At 36.5% G+C, this 23,914-nt stretch overlaps 2 protein-coding genes across 5 annotated transcripts in view; one reads left to right on the top strand and one right to left on the bottom strand.

The window, feature by feature from the left end:
- EML4 (EMAP like 4) overlaps positions 1-23,914 on the top strand; it is a 150,509-nt gene that overhangs the window by 56,446 nt on the left and 70,149 nt on the right. For all 4 annotated transcript variants that reach the window (XM_043918158.1, XM_043918157.1, XM_043918156.1 and 1 more), the window contains exon 2: positions 8,305-8,487. In XM_043918158.1, coding sequence (XP_043774093.1) covers positions 8,305-8,487 — 183 coding nt within the window. The remainder of the gene's footprint in view (positions 1-8,304; positions 8,488-23,914) is intronic.
- LOC122703716 (small nuclear ribonucleoprotein G-like) lies at positions 12,517-12,909 on the bottom strand. Its single transcript, XM_043918159.1, has one exon. The coding sequence runs from the start codon at positions 12,877-12,879 to the stop codon at positions 12,691-12,693; it is 189 nt and encodes a 62-aa protein (XP_043774094.1). The 5' UTR covers positions 12,880-12,909; the 3' UTR covers positions 12,517-12,690.

The following is a 23,914-nucleotide window of genomic DNA, read 5'->3' as shown; positions in this document are numbered from 1 at the left end:
ACAGAAAATTCATATGAAATAAGAATATAAGGAAGCAGAATCTTCTAAAATCCCACTTGCTAGACACATACGTCCAGTTTCTATACAACTGTATGTGTGTGTATGCTTGTGGATATACAGTTCTACACGGATATAACTACACTATAAATGTTGCCTGCAGTTTTTTCCCTCTTTTGTAGTATGTTGTTAAACCTACTAAACTTTGTAGTTTATGGTTTTAAATATATTCCATCCTTTTTAAGAGCTCCATGAGGTACCATAGTATAGACGTTTATTTAATCAGTTCACCATTGGTAGTGATTTAGGCTAGTGCCTTCACTGGTTTTTTTTAAACTATAAACGATGCATGGTGTTATATGATTTCTCATGGTTTTTCACCCATATAAGCTCCTCTGATCTTCACCACTACCATTCTACTCATTAAGGTCTGACCAGTCTCTTAACTTAAGAGTTGTAGGAAGGGGAGATCAGAAATGGTTTTTAATTTTTGTTTCTAATATTTGTTTTTTGGATGGTATTGTATCTCATATACCTTTTTGAGACAGACTTCCCGCCACCCCCCCCCCCAAATTCATAGGTAACAAACTAATCTTAGGTCATACCATTAGGCCTCAAAACAATCATTAAAACCACAGGTTTAGTTGGTTTTATGACACAAAACTTCAGGATTTGGGAAGTGAAACTCCATTTTTATCTGTTTGGGGATTTAATTTGAAAAACTGGTTTCATTGTTCTAAAACAAAATGAGTAAAGTAATTATGTAGTCTAGTCATTCGCATTACCCTTCCTCTCTCAGAAGTCACTAACTAACCTCCACCTCAAAAAAGTATAACACAATATGTTTTAATTGTCTTTATGACACAGATATTCTATTATCTGTGGACACCTCCCTTACTATCCCCTGCTCTACACTATCAGAAGTAACTATTGTCATAAATTTTGTATATATCATTCCCTTGCTTTATGGGTTTATTCTAAACAACATATCACTTTTGTATTTTTTGAACTTTATATAAAGTCCGACTTGCTTTTTATACTCATTGTTATATTCCTAAGATTTATACATGATGTTTCATGTAGCCATAGTTTATTTTTACCACTTACTAGTATTCTTTTGGGTGTTTGTATCACAGTTTGTTTATACATTTTACAGCTAATGATTGTTTCCAGTTTGTTTCTGTTGTGAACTTTGCTGTTGTGGACATTATTGAACGTTTCTATTGGTGTGTGTATGAGCAAGCAGAGATTGGCCTGGCAGGCCACCTGTTTTAGTTTTTAAAAAAAAAAAAAAAGTTTTATTGGAACATAGCCACACCCAATCATTTACGTATTTATGGCTGTTTTTGTGTTACAAAGGTAGGTTTGAGTAGTTATTATAGAGATTATGTGGTCTGAAGGCCTAGAATATTTATAGTATCTGGCCCTCACAGAAAAAGATTGCCAACCCTGCTGTAGGTCAGGGTCTGTACACCCAGGAGTCTAATTGCTGGGTCATGGGATGTGTGCATCTTCAGTTTTACCAGATGAGGCCAAAGTTATATTTTGTTGTTGTTGTTTGTTTTTTAGCTCAAAGTCTTGAAACAGTTTACTGCCTACCAGCAATATATGAGAATTCATATTGCTCTTTATCCTAGGGAGTACTTGATATACTTGATACTGTCACGCTTTAAATTTTTTGCCCGTTTGGTGAGCATAAAATAGTAATTCATATGGTTTTAATTTTCCTTTTCAAGATTATAAATGAGGTGCTTGAGCCTCATTTCATGAGTTCATTGGCTATTTATGTTTCCTTTACCATGAGGTGTTTAGTCAAGGGTTTTGCGAGTAGTTTTTCTATAGGATTGTTTGTCTTATCAATTTGTAGTTCTTTATTCAGGATCCTAATCCTTTATCACTTGTAAATGTTAGAATTACCTTCCTCCCTTGTGTATGGCCGTTTCTCTTTACTGTGTCTCTCAGTGAACATGCGTGCTGAAGGCGAAGGTGGTTCAGTGTGTGCTTTTATGGGTGGTGCTTACTCTGCCTTGCTTAGGAACCTCCTTTCTACTTGCAGGATATGAAGATATTCTCTATCATTTTTCTAAGGGTTTTTATGATTTTCCCTTTAATTCTTTAAACTTCTTGGATTTGACATTCATGTGTGGTGAGGAGAGGTACTTAAATGTACTGAATTTTAATGAATTTGTGAATTTTACCTTAACTTGGGAAGTTCTGCCGTTATTTCTTCACGTGTTTTTTTTTTTCACCTACAATCTTTTTCTCCTTTTCCTGTGGGACTCCAGTGATACAAACATTAGGCCTAAAGCTGTGTCCATTTTCTTCCTCTGTGTTAAAATTGTAAGCATCATATGTATATAACGTATGTGCTTATACATACATTATTGTTAATACTAAGTGCAAAGAAAGAAGAAGAAAAGGTATGAAGAAAGATTACAAGTTTGAAATGTAGTACTTTAATTATTTAATTAGAAAAAGAATAGCTTCCAGGGCATCATTTTATCAGTGCTTGCAGCACAAAGTAATTAATATTTTCAGTGAAAACTGAGTCATCTAGAAATGGCTACATTATAAATATATGCCCTTATTAGGAAAACAGGAAAGTTGAGTGTTCCATTTTAGAAAGATTTACATAAAATGATTAACATTCAAAAGATGCTAGAATGTATAGGCATGCCTCGTTCTGATATGACGCTGGCTTGCCAACTTTTGGATACTTAGAATAGAATACCATATATTTGTCTTGGCAAAGGTAACACGTATTTCTTGACAATTCAGAAGACAGGTTAACTATGATTCACTGTAGTAAAAGCATAATAAGCAGTTACCATTGTAGTTTTAAAACTGAAATATTGGATATTAACATTTACCTCACATTTCTAATAAAAGAGACTAACTTAATGCCAATAAGTACATTAGACTGATGGAAAAGAGGTTTATGAACCTTCTTTCTCTTTTCTTTATTTCCCCTTAATGAGTTTACGAACCCTTGGGAATTTATTTGTAGTTCATATTTTAACCCTCAAGGCTAGAAACTATTAATACTTTGAAAGGAGCAAAGAAATAGGAGACTACCATAGTAAAAGGAAAAGGAATTAGCATACTTGGATTAAGAAAGGTGAGTGGAATATGCCTCTGGAAATGGGTATATTCTATTTACTCAACAGATGTATTCTTTAAAAATTCATTGTGAATGTGCATGTGGTATATTAGAGATTGAAGGAAAAAATAACTTTTGAAAATGTAAAGAGGGAGCGTGATGGGTTCTTTGGAGTCATCTGAGGAAGGAGCTCTGACCCCAGTTTGCTGTATGCCCACGAGTAACTCTTCTAATTTCATAGTCTTAGTGTGTGTGTGTGTGTGTGTGTGCGCGCGCGCGCGTGTGCACTCAGTCGTGTCCGTTACTTATCTATAAAATGGCAAGAGGGACTGTTGATCTTTAAGATAGTCTCTGTTCTAGCTTTTGTAATCAGTGAGTGCAAATTTAAGTTCATTGCGTTATGCTCTAATATGTTCCTTTATAAATTGGAATACTGTGCTTAGAGGAAACTTGCTTTAAGAAATCAAACTTCAGAAGCAGTATATTTTAGCTTAAATATAAGTTTAAATAACATTGTTACTGTGAAATTCAAATAATGTAGAAATACTTATACTAAAAATATACTAAAAAGCAAAAATTTCCCTTTATCCTGTCCTGACCTCATTCTCCTAGTTGGAAGTAACCCAATTACTAGTTTGATGTGTATGCTTCTAGATTTTTCCTCTTGTGCATTATATACATATGTAAATACGAAGTTTTTTGTTTACTTTTTAGAAGTATGTTTTGGTGCATGTGTGTGTGTTTCAATAAATTATTCAGTACATGTTATTCCCTGACTTGCGTACTCCACTTGAGTTGTCTTGTGGGACTTTCAAATTTCTAGTTTATATACCTGTCTTATTATTTTTATGTTATTTATTTATTTATTTATTAAAAAAAATAATTTTATTTATTTTTGGCTGCACTGGGTCTTCATTGCTGTGTGCGGGCTTTCTCTGGTTGCAGCAAGCAGGGGCTTCTCTTCGTTGCAGTGCATGGGCTTCTCATTGCAGTGGAGTCCCTTGTTGCGGAACTCAGGCTCTGGGTGCATGAGCTTCAATAATTGCAGCATGTGGGCTCAGCAGTTGTGACTCATGGGTTTAGAGCATGACTCAGTAGTTGTGGCACATGGGCTTAGTTGCTCTGTGGCATGTGGAATCTTCCTGGACCAGGGATCGAACCCGGGTCCCCTGAATTGGCAGGCGGGTTCTTATCCACTGTGCCACTGCAGAAGTCCACCTGTTTTACTATTTTTAATTGTATGGCTTTCTATGATGTGAATGTATTATCATAGCTTATTAACCCCATCCAGGGACTTTAGATCATTTCCAGCTTTGTAGCAATAATAAAAACAGTGTAGTAAAGAACATGCCCACACAGAATAGTAACTTATTGGACCCTTGGTGTATGGCAGTGCTGTACATTATTTCATTTAATAATCTCAAACTGGAGATAAGTACTATCATGAAAAAATTGCATGAAGAAGCCAGTCAGAGCTGGTAAGTCGTAAACAGATTTATTCAGGCAGTGTAACACTGGAATTTATGCACAGTTCAACCACAGCTTTTATTGCTCCTGAAAAGGTGAAAAAGGCCAAAATATTAGGAGGATGTTACAGGATTTTAGGGCTATAAGGAACCATAGAGATCAACTCCTACACAGCTTTGCATCTCTGTTGCTGCTGCTTTGTCTTGAGTGACCCTATAATTGATCATTCAAACTGGAAACTTTAGAGAGAAAGAAGAAGTGTTATGATAATATTTTTGCTGAGATAGCAGACATGTTTGTCCTGGACAAATCGAGATGCATGAACACCTTACCCCTAGCCTAGACCACCTTCACCTTTCACACGGGTTACTGCATTAGCCTCATGCTTGGTCTCCTTATGTTTACCCTTATCCTGTTCCAATCCATTCTCTCACAGCAGCCAGAATAACCTTTTTAGAACATAAATCTGCTTATATCACGTCATAGTTTAAACCCTGTTTGGCTTTGTGAAAGAAGATATTTATTTGATCCTCCCGTGATTATTAAGATGCAACATGAAAGTAAAATGCACGTAAAACTGTGAGTCAAGTCCTTTGAATCTCATATATCAAGACTAGTTTGGTGACCTTGGGCAAGCTATTTCTCAAGCTGTTTCCTCAAGTATAAAATACAGATAGACTGAGGAGGGAGAGGAGGTAATAAATATGAAAGGTCCTGTATAAATCCAGGACGTTGTTAATAGTTAACGTTATGCTTGTAGTGTCCTTTGAAATATTGTCCTTGTCTTAATCACAGTATCTAGCAGGTCGTGGTAGGATTTTTACAAGCTGAACCACCATTCATGTGACTGTCCAAGTTTCACAGTCTTTTTTTTTTTTTAAATCAAAGTCTATAAAAGTTAGGTAATTTACCAAAAGTAAAAGCTAGTTACCATGTCGGTACTAAAACCCAAGACTATATCTTTGGCATTATAGTCTGGTAATCTTTCCACTAGACTTTGCTGCCTTCCCAAAAGAATTAAGATCATGTGTTTATAAAAAATCACATAAATATTTTACCTGTGATTATAACTTTGATACATAACCCATCTTCCATAATTTGAGAAAAGTTTAGAAAGGTGTATCTGTATAATTTCCTGACTTAATCAGGACTTTTGGCTTATAGGTGGTGGCTTTTGAAAGAGACTTTGTCGGGTTACATAGGTAGCTAAAAGAAATATTAGAGTAACTCTCAGAATTGATGGTCCAGGCTTCAGAGACTAGAACTGGAACTTAGGACAGATAAGACTCTCTATCATCGACAGCCCTAGGTCTGTATGTCCTTAACAGTTGACAAACCAAGAACGATGAGCTACACCTCCCTCCCTCCCTCTGCTTTCTCTCTTTTTTGGGAGGACCCCTTTTGGCCTAACCCATACCCATAACCATTTCTGTGGTAGTGTTCGATTGAACATTATGAAATTACCAATAGACATATTTTAACCATCTAAAAAAGCCACTTCATATACATCACCTTAGTAGTGCAGGGTGTTATAGGTGAAAATGAGGCATCATAGATCCACAGCCCTAATGGAACCTCAAAAACCAGTAGAGTTCCACAAAAGAGCTGTTTTTCTGCTACCAGAAGAAGGAAAATAGGAGAGTATTCTGGAGAGACAAATGTTAATATAATAACCATAGTGTGACACAGAGGATGGATCAGTTAGAATACAGGTAGTGTATAGCGTGCGTGCTCAGTCATGTCTGACTCTTTGCAACCCCATGGACTGTACCCCACCAGACTTCTCTGTCCATGGAATTTTCCAGGCAAGAATACTGGAGTAGATTGCCATTTCCTACTCCAGGGGAATCCTCCTGACCCAGAGATCAAACCCATGTCTCCTGCATTAGCAGGCAGATTCTCTACCACTGAGCCACCTGGGAAGCCCAGAATTCAGCTAGACCACTCTGGAAATGAAAAAGACTTCAAATATAAAAATTTCTAAAATGAGAAGCTGAATTTTTCTTTCCTTAAGCATCTCAAAGTTTGACAGATCTTTCTTTTATGTAGTACATGGGCCTAAAGCTCTCAAATTTTACCTTTTGTACTTTGCTGTTGTATGTTAAACATTTATTGAATGTCAGACACGTCCTGGATACCTTCCACAAAACAATCATTTAAAGACGAACTGAGGCTCAAAGAGATAAAATAACTTGCCTAAGATTACACAACTTATTAACTACGGAACTAGAATTCAAAGTCGAAATTGAAGGTAAAACCCAGCTTTTCCTTTCATTGCAGTACTTCTCAACGATTGTCACTGAAATACCTCTAAAGACAGAAGAGAGTACATATGTATGCCTGAGATGTCTGTAGGCACATAGGATCTTAAATGAGTGTGTTTGCTACTCTGTGATGAATGGTGATAACTTTGGTTTTTAAATGCTGATGGTTTTGTTATTGTTGCTGTTTTTTAGTTAATATATGGCTGTGCTGGGTCTTTGTTGATGCAGGGGCTTTTCTCTAGCTGTGGCGAGTAGGGCTGCTCTCCAGTTGTGTGCAGGCTTCTCATCGTGGTGGCTTCTCTTGTTGCAGAGCACAGGCTGTAGGGCACACAGACTTCAGTAGTTGTGGCTCATGGGCTCTAGACCTCAGGCTTAGTAGTTATGGCACAAAGGCTTAGTTCCTCCACGATATGTGGGGTCTTCCTGGATCAGGAATTGAACCAATGTCTCCTACATTGGTAGGTGGATTCTTTATCACTGAGCCGCCAGGGAAGCCCCCGTTGTTGCTGTTTTTAACTCAGACTTTGAGTTAAATTGTCTGCGGAAGATGTCGGGCACATTATCTCAGTATGAGAAAAATGGCACACTGTGGCTTAACATGTGCTGCAACTAGAGAGTGGCTCACCTAGTGTACACCACTCAGGTCAGACCCATCAGCTGTGCGGACCTCATTTCCTCCATGAATTTTTCTGGTTATAGTGAATTGTTACACAGCTTTGGAAGTGGTTGGTAATTGCTGTGTTACAGCTGAACATTATTTTGTTGTTGTTGTTGTTGCATACCTAAGGGAGATATTAGCTATGTGCTTTATAGAAACCATACCTTTTTTTTTTTTTTTAAGAGTTTGAGGCATTGGAGGGAAAGAGCAGCAAAAAGTATGTTACTAATTATGTAGCAGTGCTTGGGGGAGGAGGTTGGGAGTATAATAAGACAGAAGAAAGAATGCTTTCTGGTCATTGATGCTGAAGGTGAGAGGTTCCCAATTTGATACAAAAAGCAAAACTGAAGTGATTTGAACTCCTTATTTTCATAGATAATTATGATAATGATATAATAAGTACGAAGGATGCTTTGACTAGTTTGCAGTTATGCAGGTTTCCAGATGTCTACAAAGTGCTATATTTAGGGAACATTTTGGTGAAAAAGTTATTAAGGTGGTGGTATAATAAACAAAAAACTTGACCATGGGAAAATTTTCGTAGTTTTAATTACACATCAGCTATATTAACTCTTGTTTTAAATTAGTTCAAGTAGCTATGAAAATCTTTACAGAAGTTAATCTGTGTAAAAATGATTTTCAGTTTTTCTCATCTTTTATAAGACTTATCTGGTATACATTTTCTTTTTTTTTTTTTATTTTATTTTTTTTAATTTTTTTTCTGTTTTTAAATGGTATACATTTTCTTATACGTCATTAAATTGTTTCTTAAGCAGTTTCCTTTAAAAATATTCCATATTTCCTTTTTTTTTTTATAGATGATAGTATTTCTGCCACAAGTACTTCTGATGTTCAGGATCGCCTCTCGGCCCTTGAGTTACGAGTTCAACAGCAAGAAGATGAAATCACAGTGCTAAAGGCAGCTTTGGCTGATGTTTTGAGGCGTCTTGCAATCTCTGAAGATCATGTAGCCTCGGTGAAAAAATCAGTCCCAAGTAAAGGTAATTAAGTGTGTGGTGAAGTAGGGAGAATTTTGCTTTTCACAACATTTTCTTTGAAATAATAAATTAAATGTATTTTATCAATGACATTAAGATTGGGACTATAAAACTATAGTTTCTCTTTGGGGTTACATATGACTAGAGTTTATTTTCCATTTCCTTTTTCTTTATTCCCAATAAATTCTGAAAGTTTATTATTTTAAATTGGGAATTTTTGTGTAATGCCACTAATTGTACTTACTGGCTTTTGTATCATAGTGTTTGTGTGAATTTAATGTCTTCCAACTGCATAACAAATTTACTTAGATCACAAACAGAATCATCTGTTTCCCATAGACTTTACAGTGTATGTTGAATATAGCAGATAGGCACTTATACTGTTAAAATGAACCCTCTTATCATTACAGAAATTATTTAAGCCATTATAGTTCATATAGCTTCATGCTAAGCCTTCTGTGGTCATTAGTCAGTAAAGTCTTGAAGAATTTAATTTAAACTCTGAAATTTATCGCCAACCCCAGTCCAATGGAAATTTCAAATTCCAGACTTTGGGAATTTTCACAGATTGGAATAAACAGTCATCAGGACCTTGTTGTCTGAGTTTGGAGCAGATGTCGTGTGACCTTTCTCTTCTTCGAACCACCCAGATGGAATTTTTAATTCTTTCACATAATTGAACAATCAAACACATCATTTCATATGTCTCACTGATTTCTTGGTAGAGTAGATGGACCATGTTGCAAGAAGGGGAGCCCTTCCAGGGCCCGTAAGTGGGCTCTTGTCTAACACTCAGAAATGAATTGTCTGAGGAGACTCACATGCTGACAAAGCAAGAGATTTTATTGGGAAAGGGCACCCTGGCAGAGAACAGTAGGATAAGGGAACCCAGAAGAGTTGGCTCTGCCACATGGCTCACAGTCTTGGGTTTTATGGTGATGGGGTTAGTTCCGGGTTGTCTTTAGCCAATCATTTTGACTCAAGAGTCCGTCTTGGTGGTGCGTGCCTTGTTCAGCCAAGATGGATGCCATTGAGAAGGATTCTGGGAGGTAGTTGGACATGCGGTGTCACTTGTTAACCTTTCCTGAACGCTCCCTGTTGGTGGTGGCTAATTAGTCCCTGTTCCTTACCAGGACCACCTGTGGTAAAACAACTAACTCATGCAAATGGTTACTATGGTGCCTGGCCAGGGTGGGCGGTTTCAGTCAGTATGCTTCCCCTAACAAACAGGCATAATTATCCCCATTTGGCAACAGGAAAAGAAGAGACTCATCACCTTACCTCTACTGTAATATGTCAGTGCAAATGATTAATCAGAGGAGTTTTACATAACTCCTAGATTTTTAGTAAGTAATTAGATAGTTAACTAGAATGTGAGGAGCAGATTTGGAAGGAAGATTATGAATTCAGTTTCTGAATGTTGAATTTAAGGTACATATATATGGTTTATAGATAGATATAGATAGATATAAATTTGGGAATGTTCAGCTTATGGATGAACATTTCTATGTTGACGTCATAGAAAGAGGATGTAAAAAAGAAAGTAGCTCAGGGTAGTTCTTTAGGGAGCTCCAGTATTTCAGCATAGCAAAGAAAGAGTGATTCATGTTGCCAGCTGCTACAAAGAGGTCAAGTAAAACAAAGACTGAGAGGTGACCATTGTATTTGATATTTCTGAAAATATTAGAAACCTCTCCAAAAGGAATTTTAGTGGAGTGATAGGATTACAAATCTAATTGCACTATTTGAGAAATAAGAATTGAAGAGAATTGTGGAATCAAGAGCTGCAGCTATAGCCAGCTACTCTTTTCAAAAAATTTGCCTGAGAAAGGAAGAGGGTAGTCACCAGAAGGATGCTAAATCAAAGGCCAGTTTTAATTTTAATTTTTTTAAGATGTTATAGACTTGAGCAGAAAAATATGTTGAGAACAGAAAGGCAGCAAAGAGGAAGATGATGTTGGTGGGGGAGGGGTAGTGGTAATTGTGGCAGGTTTCCTGGGAGTTTGAGAAGGGATGTTAAAAGCAGATTTAAAAGCTGTTAGTGTTAGATGGAGTAAAGACTACAGCTGAGATAAGCTGGAAAGAGATAAAATTCAGTGGAGATTGATGTTATATTCACAGTTGTCAGTGCTGGAAGTTTCATCCCTTATCACTTTCTCCTCGGAGATAGCGACTAAGTCGCTCAGCTGTGGACTGGAACCCGCCAGGCTCCATGGGGTTTTCCAGGCAAGAATATTGGAGTGGGTTGCCATTTCCTTCTCGTGAAGCCCTTTAAGAAACTAAGACAGCTTCCGGGTGACGGACTGAAAAAAGGGAGTAAATGTTTGGACTGGTTAGAGAGTGGAGAATGGAAGGCCACAGAAAGAAGTGCTCAGGGACCCTGGTGTGAAACTTCAAGGGAGAGGCATTCATTCTGCCTGGCTTTCTGATTTACATTCTTATACCTCCCGCCCTCCAGCACTCCCGGGGCTTTGTGTTAATTGTAGAAAGTTAGATAGCATACCATTAATACATTTGTCTTACTAACCACCATTAGATAAATATGTCAGTGGTATGGGATAAGGCGCCTCTGTTTGACAAAAGACTTGATTAAAACCACTCTGGTTGTTATAAGTGGGTTTTTTATTTTTTGAGAACCAACTTTGAAGACTGTCAAGATCACGCCAGGGGGGGAAAATTTGTTTGGTTGTAAATAGATTTTTATAAGAGGATTCTGGAGTATTAATGTATATGGGCTTTACAGAGAAGGTAAACTGTACGTAATGAGAGAAGAACAAGTTTCTCTTCTATACTTGATATGTGTATCCTCCGCTTCTGGCTCTATATTAAATCCTATAAGAGAAAGTGACATAGTATTTGATCATTACTCACAGCATTTTAAAAAATTTATATAGTTTACATTAGCCTACAATCTTTAAAAAATGTTATTATGCTAAAACAATAATACATTTTAATCTTGTTTTGAGGAAAAATTAAAGTGTTTTCTCCCATTGTTTATTTACTAAGGTATTTTAGTAAAGAAAAATTTATAGAGAAGTTTAAAGACGGCTCTGTTTTTAATTTGGCATTAAATGATATTTTATATGACACATCAGTTACTTAGCATCTACTTGTTTCAGTTTCATGAAATACAAACACAGTTAAATAGCTGTAGCCCCTATCCCCAGGAATATATTTTTGTAAACTGTCCTTTTCTAATTATCCTTCATTATTTCTTTGTATCTAAAGTGAATTTCAGATCAGCTTTGTTACAGGCTCTTCAGTAGAGATATTTATCCAGTTCTGGAACCATCTGCAGTTTTTACATTGGAACTTTTCCTTCCACATAGTACTGATTATTAATTCTTTTTTTTTTTTTTTCATTTATTTTTATTAGTTGGAGGCTAATCACTTTACAATACCGCAGTGGGTCTTGTCATACATTGACATGAATCAGCCATGGATTTACATGTATTCCCCATCCCGATCCCCTCTCCCACCTCCCTCTCTACCCAATCCCTCTGGGTCTTCCCAGTGCACCAGGCCCAAGCACTTGTCTCATGCATCCAACCTGGGCTGGTGATTTGTTTCACTATAGATAATATACATGTTTCGATGCTGTTCTCTCGAAACATCCCACCCTTGCCTTCTCCCACAGAGTCCAAAAGTCTGTTCTGTATATCTGTGTCTCTTTTTCTGTTTTGCATATAGGGTTATCATTACCATCGTTCTAAATTCCATATATATATGTGTTAGTATGCTGTAATGTTCTTTATCTTTCTGGCTTACTTCACTCTGTATAATGGGCTCCAGTTTCATCCACCTCATTAGAACTGATTCAAATGAATTCTTTTTAATGGCTGAGTAATATTCCATGGTGTATATGTACCACAGCTTCCTTATCCATTCGTCTGCTGATGGGCATCTAGGTTGCTTCCATGTCCTGGCTATTATTATTAATTCTTATTAATAACTTTATTAATTAGAGAGATAATAAATTCCTTTTTGTTAATTCTATGTCTTAAGTTTACTTTGACTGCCATTCTTTTTTTCTTTTTTGGCTATTACAAAAGTTTATTTAACAAAAAAGTTAGAAAATGTACACAACCCAGTTTTTCTGGTAGTAAAATGTGGAGAAGGGGACACATGGAAGCAGTTGATTCCTCTGGTGAACACAGCCGTTGTTCATACTCGTTCCAAGGCTTCTAACATGATGATACTATTTCTTCATATTACCACTATTCCAATATTGTTCTGTTGCCCACTAGTTGCCATCTCCACACATTCATCTATCACAAGATTCATAAAGGGATCAAATCCCCGCAATATTCCTCGGACATGTCTGCCACCATTTAATTTCAGTGATAACTTCTTGTTCATAAATTTCTTCAACTTGGGAGGGTGTGCTTTGCTCATGATGTCTACTCTGCGAGCTCAAAGAAGCCTCCAAACGGAATTCGAGTGGTCCTCTTGCCATTCTTATAATATGCTGATATGGTTCACTTTTTCACTAGTCCACTAGTGAATATTCTTTAAGTTACTTTGTTACTTTAGACACAGACTTTGAATTGCTGGCTATAAAATGGATTGATGGGGGAAGATTGATTATATAATAATTTGGGGAAATATTAATTAAGAAATGAACATAATTCATTAAGAATTTATTACTGTTTCCCATTAGTGAAAAATTTTGCCTCACCATTTGTTTTCTAATATTGATACTAAAACAGCAAGAGAAATACGTAAAGTTTTGTTAATTTTATTTGCAATTCTGAGCAACTTTATCTCAAAATGTATATATATAACAGTATAAAAAGTAATTGACAAATATTAAGTGAATTTTTGTATATTTTGTTGTCATTTGTATATAACCTTAAAAAGATCAACTATCAGTTTTGACATAAAACAGAATTAATATGTTAATACTATAAATATTTGGAATAAACACTTAAAGCAAAGTGTTTTCTAACAAATGCAAAAAAAATTTTGAAAAAAATTTGAAAAAGTGAAATTATTTTGCAGGGATTTTATATTTTTTCCTTCAATTAAAAAGTAGGTGATCTGAAATTAATGTTATATGTCAATTATACCTCAATTAAAAAAAACTGAAATCATTCCTGATACTATAGTACAGCTTTATACGTGAAATTTTTTAGTCCCTTGTGAAATGAGGATTTGTAGTATTCACTTTCACACAAATTACTGCAGGACAGTAATCATTACCATCTTCTTAAGATATTTAGAGCTTCTAGAGGACTTTTCTTTAGAGGTAAGAGTAAACTGCAATAGATAAGTGGGTAATAAGATTTTATGAAGCTACGGTCTGAAGTGTAAGTCAGCTTCCTTATTGTTGAAGACAACTATTACATACTTTTGCTAGATGGTGGTGATATGGAAACATGACTTGGCTGCAGGTAGGGCTAAAACTAAACGTGTATGCTAATGGTTTAATGACATTCTCTGCCACTTCATAGTAGTATTGCCATTCAGTTAATGCCAGAATCAAAAACACACCTAACTAGTTATTTCAATATTTTTAGTTCTGTTCTTTTAGTTTGTCCTCTCCAGTATGCCAGCAGTATTAAAAACTAAACCTCATTTTTTCTTGAACATATTATGTCAGACACTTAACTGAGGTAGAAAGTTTTCCCAATAGTTTTTAAGGTGGCCAGTCATTTAAATTTCTCATATACCTTCTCTTCTGTTGGAGAATTCTTTCCTTTTGACGACATATGTTCATAATATATACACCAGTTGCAGCTGAATCCTTGCCAAAAAAAAAAATTACCTGTACTTTGGAGCAAAAGGGAAGGCCCAGGGAACACTCTGGCAGTTTTAACTGCCAGGAAGACAAATTATGTCACAGCTGGTGCCTGGGAAACCCATTAAGACCTCTTGGGGTGACCAAATGAATGTAATTTGAGAATATAGCCCAGTGGCAATATGTGAAGACAAGCTGTTAGTACACAATGGTATAAAAGCTCATGAGTCAAATTATCTAAAGGTGGGAAACCGTCATTTTAAACCAGGAAACTGCTGGTAAATCAGAAAAATCAAGCATTATGACTGCTGCTTGAGAGGTGAGAGAACCCAGAGGCAAAACTGAAATTTAGAGGATGTCAGTTCTCTAAAAAAAGCATTCCTAATTATACAGAATCTAGGATAGTATACAGGCACAGATCTGTATCATTTGGCTCTTACTGTAAATAACATTTGGGAGCAGACAGAGATCTCTGGTCGTGAGTTTGCTGAAAATGTTGTTAATAAGTAAATTCCTTTAATCAGGTTAAAAGGAGTGAATTTCCTTGGTGGGGCCCTTAAGCTAAAATGATTCATAATTGTGGTAGGGGATGGAGAGAGTATCTTATTATTTTGACAACACATCAAAGACTTCTAAGCTGCTCGTGGTATGTGAAAGTAAACGGGTGGATATTGCCTCAGACAAGGCAGCAATTACCATTTACAGAGCTCCATTTCTCCATGAGAGTCAAATACTCTTTGGTCATTTCTACTCAGAATACCCTTTAAAAAATTAATGGCCAAGAGTTAAGACTAAAGTACACCTTCCTGTGAGACAAGAGGAAAGGAGAAAAGTATGGATAGAATTCCACATGGAAGAGATAAAATTTGATAAAGTATATGTAGTCCTCACTCTTTTCAAAGAATGAAGCAAAGTTTAATTGACAAATTGAAAAAGGTGGGAGGGAGCTTGAAAATGTGAAAAGAACGGAAGAGGTGAGTGTGAACTAAAAGTTTTCATCACAGACCATCTTTACCCTTCTCCTGATCAAAAAATTTCTCATCCTTTAGGGCCTCAAGTGAATTCTTGAAAATGATCTATTTTGGTCTCTTGGAGTTGTTTAAAAGTTTTGTTATGTGGTTCTGTTGGTATATATATATATTTGTTGCTCCTGCAAGATTATAAACTATTTGGAGGCAGGGACAGTTTCTTACATAACTAACCTTGGGGTGACTCAATAAATGCTTGTTAAAATAAATGCAGGAAGAAGAAAGCTCTAGAGTAGGAAGTTATTTTGTAAGTTAGTCTTTGGATGGAGGGATTGGGATAGATGCAAGAATAAGAGGATATTACAGATGAGGGTAGCAATATGCATTTCAGATTTGCAACACTTGCAGCAGTCCCTAGTGATAACTTTACTGTGTGAGTGTAGAGTTCAGTGAAATTCATTAGTATTTAGGAACTGTTAGGCTAAAATGTCAGAAAGATCATCTGCTTAGGTTTGTCATCAAGAAATATAAACAATGATGATTAGCATCGTTATGTCACAATAAAGTAAAATAAAGTATAAAATTTATTCGTTGGCCTTCAACCCTGGCATTATGATGGCTAAAACTGAAATTGTAATTAAAACTAAGTTAGTACCTTCTTGGTTTATAGGCTGTTAGCCTAATTTCTCTTATTTGAACTGTATTTCTGCTCAGAAATAGGACTAGTTTTGTACTGTTGTTTACTAGAGGTCACTGTTGCTTCCAGTCTTGCAGGCTAATCTTTGAGAGGCTTGTGACTTAGACTTTATAATGCCCAAGCCTTGGGGGAAGGGATGTAGATATATGAACATACGTGTGTAGCTAATGATGCATTTTAGTCATAAATTTGTGTAACTGCAATCATTTTTATGCTCCTTTCTTCCAGTTAGGTTCCTAATATTCTGAATTTCAAAGAATACATTTTAGACTTCTCAGCCAGAAAACAAGCCTCTACCCACAGTTCCTTTTTGTTTTTTGCCTATGCTTTACATAACTCATTGCCTCTACTGTGGGAGATCATTCACCCTTTTATCCAAATACTAAGGATTCCTGGCACTAAGAGTTATGTGCAATTAAACTATGGGATGGACAGTGACCATGAAAATCTTTTGGTCTCTTCTTGCTACTTAACATAGTATCTGGGGACCTTGATGATTTAGTACTTTTCTCTGCTTAGAATTTTCTTTTCCCCTACTCCCATCTGGTGAATTCCTGTCTGTTATCCTGGCATAGCTCAAAATGTCACTCTCCATAAGACAGAGTTACTTCTTTCCACTTATTACCTAACCATTCCTTCTCCCTGGACTCATATCTTGATTTCACTCTCTAATATAACCTTGAGCAAGTTAATAATCTCTCTAGGCCTCGGTTATTTCATCAGCAAAATTGGAATGATAATAGTATATCCTTTTTAGGATTATAGTGAAGATTAAAGGACCTAAGAATTATACAACACTTAGGATAACAATATTTAGCAAGTGCTTGATAATTAATATTAATACTCTTCTATTCCACTGACTGTATTGTATCTCTTTCCTTCATCTTTTCAATGCACCAGTCACTATTTTAGGTGCTGGAGATTAAAGAAATAAAAAAGGCACTGACTTTGCTTCCATGGGGCCTTAGGTAAAGTGAGAAGACAGCTAAGTCAATAATTATGATATAATAATTGATATTAAAAAGGTAAACTTAGGGTGTTGTGGGAGCACCTAACTGAAACTGGAATCAAAGATTGCTTGCAGAAGGCGACATCAGCGTTCATCTTCCTTTATGATCTTAACATCCAGCTACTGGTACCAGTTCCCAAATTGTTCATCTGTATTCTAGACTTGAGCAGTTAAGAATTATCTACTTACTAGATTCTTCTGCTTCTTTGTCCCTCAGAATTCGTAAATGTAAAATGTCCCCAAGCTGAAATCATTATCTTTTAAGACCTAAATATTTCTTACAACTTCCTTTTCCTTTCCATTTATGCTACCTAGCTCTTATTTCAGGTCCCCATCATGCTTTGCTTAGACCACTGCCCTGAAATCTACTCTTCATACAGCCAGCTAGGATGAACTAAGTATTTTTTTCAGCTTAGTAGAGATGTTTGGTGGTCTCTCTCTCTTACAGATAAAATCTCCATAATCTAACTCCTCCTTACCTCTACCATCTGGACTTTACCATCTGGACTCTGCTTTTTCTTGTTCTACATTCTCACCACATAAAGAGCTCTTTTTCTACCCCACCCCCATGCTGTGCCCACTTACACACCCCACTTGACCTCCTTTCTGTTCCTTTCCACACACTGGGGAAAGATCCATGTATCTTACCACCTCGCATTTACCTGGCTGCCTCTCACTCGTTCTTTAAGACTGTTGTGCACTTTTCCTAGGAAGCCTTTCTTGAGCTCTGTGTCTCTAGTCATCCTGACAGAACCGTGTGTCTTTTCTCTGTACTTGTGTGATACTCTGAACATACCACTTTGTTGCTGTACTTTATGTTTGCAGTGCTAGTGTGATTTTCTTGCAAGATTTTAATTCACTGATGCTCCTGGCTCCCTTATATTCTCTTGTAAACACAAGGCTAGGATAATAATAGTCCTTGAGTAAATATTTGATGGATAATGAATATATGTTAATTTAGGCAAGCAGAGGTGACTAGTGTATTACAGAGAGAAGGACCATCCAGGAGCAAAGTGCAGAGGAGTAAAAAAGTACTTAGTTTGGAAGTTTAAAATAAACAGAAATATGAGGTGTGAAGTTGGGAGTGTCAAAAATGAGCTTCAACTGGTGAAGAGAGCCCATAGTGAAAGATTTTCTTATGCCTTGCTAAGGAATTTAATTTTTATCCTGAGGACACTGGAGAGCCGTTAAAGGATTTTATTTTTTTTTTATTTTTTTTTTTTTTAGGATTTTAAATTAAGTTATGACAGGTAGATTTACACTAATCCATTAATTCTAAGATGGCTCTATTTCTTGCATTTTAACATCTCTGGAATTGCAGTGTATCTTACTATTGATTGTGTCTTACAGTTCTTCTAAGCAGCACTTCTTTCTGGTGTTGTTCATGATAATGGTATATATTACAATTGATGGCATGTTAAATTCAAAGATACATAGCATGTTTTAGAAGGAGTTCTGACACAGTGTACAGGATGTTTTAAGAACAAGGTCGTAACACTGCCAGAAGGGAGAACAGAGATAATCTGATCATAATCCAGAAGAGAAATTTGAGGCAGTAGTGGTGAAGAATGTATTCATTTCATCGTTTAGATATTAAGTGTTTTCTAGGATTCAAGCAGAATGCTAAGCATGGTGATATGGACAAGAATCATAACAACAAGATTTCCAGCTAGAGTTACAGGTTTAAGTAAAAATAAATGGTTTAAGTAAAAATGGAGCATAGATCTCAATGTGAGGACTAAAGCCATTAAAAATTCTATTAAAAAAATACATAGTAGGAGAAAATCTTAGTGTCCTTGGTTTGGCAAAGATGTCTTTTTGTTTGTTTGGCAAAGGTGTCTTAAACAGGACATAATGAGTACAAATAATAGAAAACTCAATTATTTGAACTTCATTAGAGTTTTTAAATCTCTTCTTCCAGAGACTGTCTTGAAAATAAATATATTTACCTTTGAGAAACGAAAGCATATATCCACTCAAAGACTTGTACAGTCTTGTTCATTGTAGCTTTATTATAGAAAACTGGAAACAACCCAGATGCCAGCAGGTAAATGAATAAGTGAATTAAAACATTGTGATACCCATATGATGGGATAGAGCTATAGAAAAGACTAATCTTCTGATATACTTACCAGCTCACATGAACCTCAAAATAATAATGCTGAATTTTAAAAGGCAGGCAAAAGAGATATACACTGTATTATTCCATTTATATAAAATTCTAGAAAATGCAAACTAATCTATAGTGATAAGAAGTAGATCAGTGGTTCCCTGTGGACAAGGGTGAGGGAGAGAGCAATAAATCACAGAGGGACAGAAGGAAACTTTAGAGAATGATGGCCACATTCGTTATTCTGATTGTGGTGATTGTTTCACAGGGACAAGGGTATGAAAAATTTAGTATTAATAAATTGTACACTTTATGTGGGCTTCCCTCATAGCTTAGTCGGTAAAGAATCTGCTTGCAATGCAGGAGATCTGAGTTTGATTCCTGGGTCAGAAAGATCCCCTGGAGAAGGAAATGGCAATCCACTCCAGTATTCTTGCCTGGAAAATCCCGTGGACAGAGGAGCCTGACGGGCTACATCCATGCGGTCGCAAGAGTTGGACATGACTTAGAAACTAAACCACCACCACACTTTATGTACAGCTTATTGTTTGTCAATTTTCTCTGAACAAAACTGAAGGGAAATTTTTTTTTTTTTTTAAAGAAGGATAGATGCAACAGAGCTCTTGTCACCGATTCATTGCCATTGAACATTGGCAGTAAGGATGTGGAGGAATCAAAACTGATTTCTTATTTTCTGGTTTGTATAGTGAATGGCTGTTAATGTCTTTCACCATGAATAAGATGTATCACAGAGTCCTGGTTTTTAATTGTATTGTTTGGTGGGAGGAGGGGCACATAAGTTCATGAGGAGGTATTCAATAGCAGTTAGATGTAAAAAATTATAAAAGGGTATGATGGTGTCAAGATAACTGAAGGCCAAAATATAAAATCTGAGCAAGAAAAGAATATCCAGCAAATGAGAGTGAGAAGAAATCAGAGCTAAGAAGAAATTCAGGCAAGGACAGTGTCCTAGAAACTAAGGACATTGTCATTGCCTAAATACTGTTCTTTCATGAAAGATCAACAGTATTAGATGCTGAAGAAAAGTTAAGCAAGATAACAACTGAAAAATATTCATTGAATTTAGTGAAAAAGAAGTCACTGGTGATCTTCTCAAGAGAAGTTCCTGTGAAGTGGTTAGATGATAACCAGGTTATAGAAGGCTGAGGTGCAGATTGGAAAGTGTAGACTACTGGCTGTTTTCCAAATATTAAACTTGGAATGGAGGTGGATGGGTGCATGTGTCAGGGTTGGGGTAATTAGGGGAAATGCAGAATCAAGAGTTCTTTTGAGTATACAGTCATCCATTAGTATTCTTAGGAGATTCGTTCCAGGACCACTGAGGGGGATGCTCAAAATGCAAAGACATTTAAGTCCCTAATAAAATGGCATAGTACAGTTGGCCCACGGACTTGAGTGTCTGTGAATATTCATATCTGTGGGAGACGGAGGGTGTCCCAGAACCAGTCTCCCATGGATGCCAAAGGACAGCTGGATATATTTATGAATTATACATACCAAGTTATGTATATGTATTTTGAACAATGCCAATAAAGTTATTGGTGTTTAGCAAGTAGAATACATACAGTTATTAAATTCTAAATGAGTTACAGAGGACTTACTACTCTTCATGCAAATTGTGACCATAATCAGACTAAAACTAAAGAGAGTATCCCATTTATACTAACTGGGAGAATGTGTTTGTTTTTCTTTTAGAGATAATTGCTAACTTGGTGTGTATGAAATACAAAGTCTTCTTTCTCCTTGAGGTAAAAGAACATGAAGTAGCTTTTCTCTGTTTACATACTTGTTTGTAAGAGAACTTCTAAAATAATTTAAAACAAAATTCAGGGGGCTTCCCTGGCAGTCCAGTGGTTGAGACTTCGACACAGAGGGTATGGGTTCAGTCACTGGTTGGGGAGATAAAATCTCACATGCCTTGAGGTCAGAAAAAAACCCAAAAAACATAAAACAGAAACAATATTGTAACAAATTCAATAGACTTAAAAACGGACAAAATTTAAAAAATAAGTATTGATTAGTGGCCTATCTCACTGCTGCACTCCAGTTTTTCAGAAAGAGAACATTAATGTATAATTCCTTCCTGAAAGACTTTTATCATGTGTATATTGGCAGGATTCTGATAAAGATATTAAAAATATAATAAACATGATTTGTACTTCTGTCTGTGGTGTGGCTGCAAAACTTCTCCAGTGTTTTTAATTTTGTTCTCGTTCACTTGTACTTATACAGTCAACCAGATTCAATGAGAGTTCAGGTTAGGCTAAAGATTTATCATTTTCAACATAGAGTGCCTGATAATTTTCAGTCACATAGTATGTTTTTTTGAGACCTACCATCTTATTCATATCAGCATCTTCATTTTTCTATTTTTCATTTATTTTGCATAATACAGAATAAAATAACTAGATAATTGCAAAGATATTTCAATTTTTAAAATTTTTATTGCCTGTATACTTTATAACTGGCTTAGTACTTGGAAACCTGTATAGTGAATAATAAAAAGGAAGCCATTATATTAATGTATATACCTCAAAATGGCCAATACATCATAATATATCTCATCTTTTTGAAGTAAGTATCTAGGATGCGACGAGAGAACCTTCTGAGACTCATCAAAACTGTAAGGCGTAACACTGCCATCTAATCATGTGGAGATAAATGGTAATTTCACAAAATACCTTGGAAGCATTTGAAGAATTGAACTGTAAACTGTAGGACTTCGAAACTGATGATATGTTGATTTTTTAAAACATTTTTATTGTAAAATACATGGCATAAAATTTACTACTTTAACCATATTTAGGTGTACAGTTCAGTGGCATTAATTACATTCACATTGGTTATGTAACCATCACCACCATCCATCTCTAGAGCTCTCTTATCTTCCCAAACTGAAGCTGTGCATCCGTCTACTCCTTTCCCCATTTTGTTTTTTTTTTCTAGCAACTACCATTTTGTTTTCTGTTTATATGAATTTAACTCCTCCAGGTATCTAGTATAATTAAAATATGACAGTTGCTCTTTTCTTCTTATCTGGCTTATTTCACTTTGAATAATGTCTTCAAGGTTCATCCATGTTATAACATGTCTTACAATTTCATTTCCTTATTAGGCCAACTAATATTCCATTGTATATATATATACCAGTCATTTGTCAATGGACATTTGGGTCAGTTCAGTTCAGTCACTCTGCTAAGTCACTTCAGTCGTGTCCGACTCTGTGCGACCCCATGGACAGCAGCCCACCAGGTTCCCCATCCCTGGGATTCTCCAAGCAAGAACAAGGAGTGGGTTACCATTTCCTTCTCCAATGCATGAAAGTGAAAAGCGAAAGTGAAGTCGCTCAGTCCTGTCCAATTCTTTACGAACCCATGGCCTCCCTCTCCATCACCAACTCCCGTAGTTTACTCAAACTCATGTCCATTGAGTCGGTGATGCCATCCAACCCTCTCATCCTCTGTTGTCCCCTTCTCCTCCTGCCTTCAATCTTTGCCAGCATCAGGGTCTTTTCACATGAGTCAGTTCTTCGCATCAGGTGGCCAAAGTATTGGAGTTTCAGCTTCAGCATCAGTCCTTCCAATGAATATTCAGGACTGATTTCCTTTAGGATGGATTGGTTGGATCTCCTTGCAATCCAAATGACTCTCAAGAGTCTTCTCCACCACCACAGTTCAAAAGCATGAATTCTTCAACACTCAGCTTTCTTTATAATCCAACTCTCACATCCATACATGACTACTGGAAAAACCATAGCTTTGACTAGATGGACCTTCCTTTGACTAGATGGCCAAAGGTCTCTGCTTTTTAACATGCTGCCTAGGTTGGTCATAGCTTTTCTTCCACGGAGCAGGCATCTTTTAATTTCATGGCTGCAGTCACCATCTGCAGTGGTTTTGGAGTCCAAAAAAATAAACTCAACACTGTTTCCACTGTTTCCCCATCTATTTGCCATGAAGTGATGGGACCAGATGCCATGATCTTAGTTTTCTGAATGTTGAGTTTTAAGCCAGCTTTTTCAGTCTCCTCTTTCACTTTCATCAAGAGGCCCTTTAGTTCTTCTTCACTTGCTGCCATAAGGGTGGTGTCATCTGCATATCTGAGGTTATTGATATTTCTCCCGGCAATCTTGATTCTAGCTTGTGCTTCATCCAGCCCAGAGTTTCTCATGATGTACTCTGCATGTAAGTTAAATAAGCAGGGTGACAATATACAGCCTTGACGTACTCCTTTCACAGTTTGGAACCAGTCTGTTGTTCCATGTCCAGTTCTAACTGTTGCTTCCTGACCTGCATACAGATTTCTCAAGAGGCAGGTCAGGTGGTCTGGTAGTCCCATCTCTTTCAGAATTTTCCAGAGTTTGTTGTGGTCCACACAGTCAAAGATTTTGGCATAGTCAATAAAGCAGAAGTAGATGTTTTTCTGGAACTCTCTTGCTTTTTCTATGATCCAGCGGATGTTGGCAATTTGACCTCTGGTTCCTCTGCCTTTTTTAAATACAGCTTGAACATCTGGAAGTTCACGGTTCACATACTGTTGAAACCTGGCTTCGAGCATTTTGAGCATTACCTTTTGGCTATGTGGATAATGCTACTATGAATATAGGTATACAGATATCTGCCTGACTTCCTGCCTTCAATTTTGGGGGCTGTATATACCTGGAATTGCCAGATCATTTGGTCCTTTCATGTTCACCAGTACTGTTCTGTACACCAGGGGTGTGTGTGTATGTGTGTGCATGGGTGCACATGCGGTGCTGTTTTACATTTCTGTATGTAATCTAGAGGAATATGTAATATAGGAGGAATTGGGATTTCAGTTTCTACATGTATGTAGAGAGCACTGTGAACAATTTGCATCATATATTCTTACTGAAAAATAGTCA

This window comes from Cervus elaphus, chromosome 11, assembly GCF_910594005.1.
Source record: "Cervus elaphus chromosome 11, mCerEla1.1, whole genome shotgun sequence".
NCBI classification, from domain to species: Eukaryota; Metazoa; Chordata; class Mammalia; order Artiodactyla; family Cervidae; genus Cervus; species Cervus elaphus.
The sequence above is the reverse complement of the archived record's forward strand: the minus strand, read 5'-3'. Positions and strand labels throughout refer to the sequence as shown.

Coding starts and splice junctions, on each gene's coding strand:
- LOC122703716 (XM_043918159.1), bottom strand. CDS start 12,879: ATGAGCAAAGCACACCCTCCCAAGTTGAAGAAATTTATGAACAAGAAG.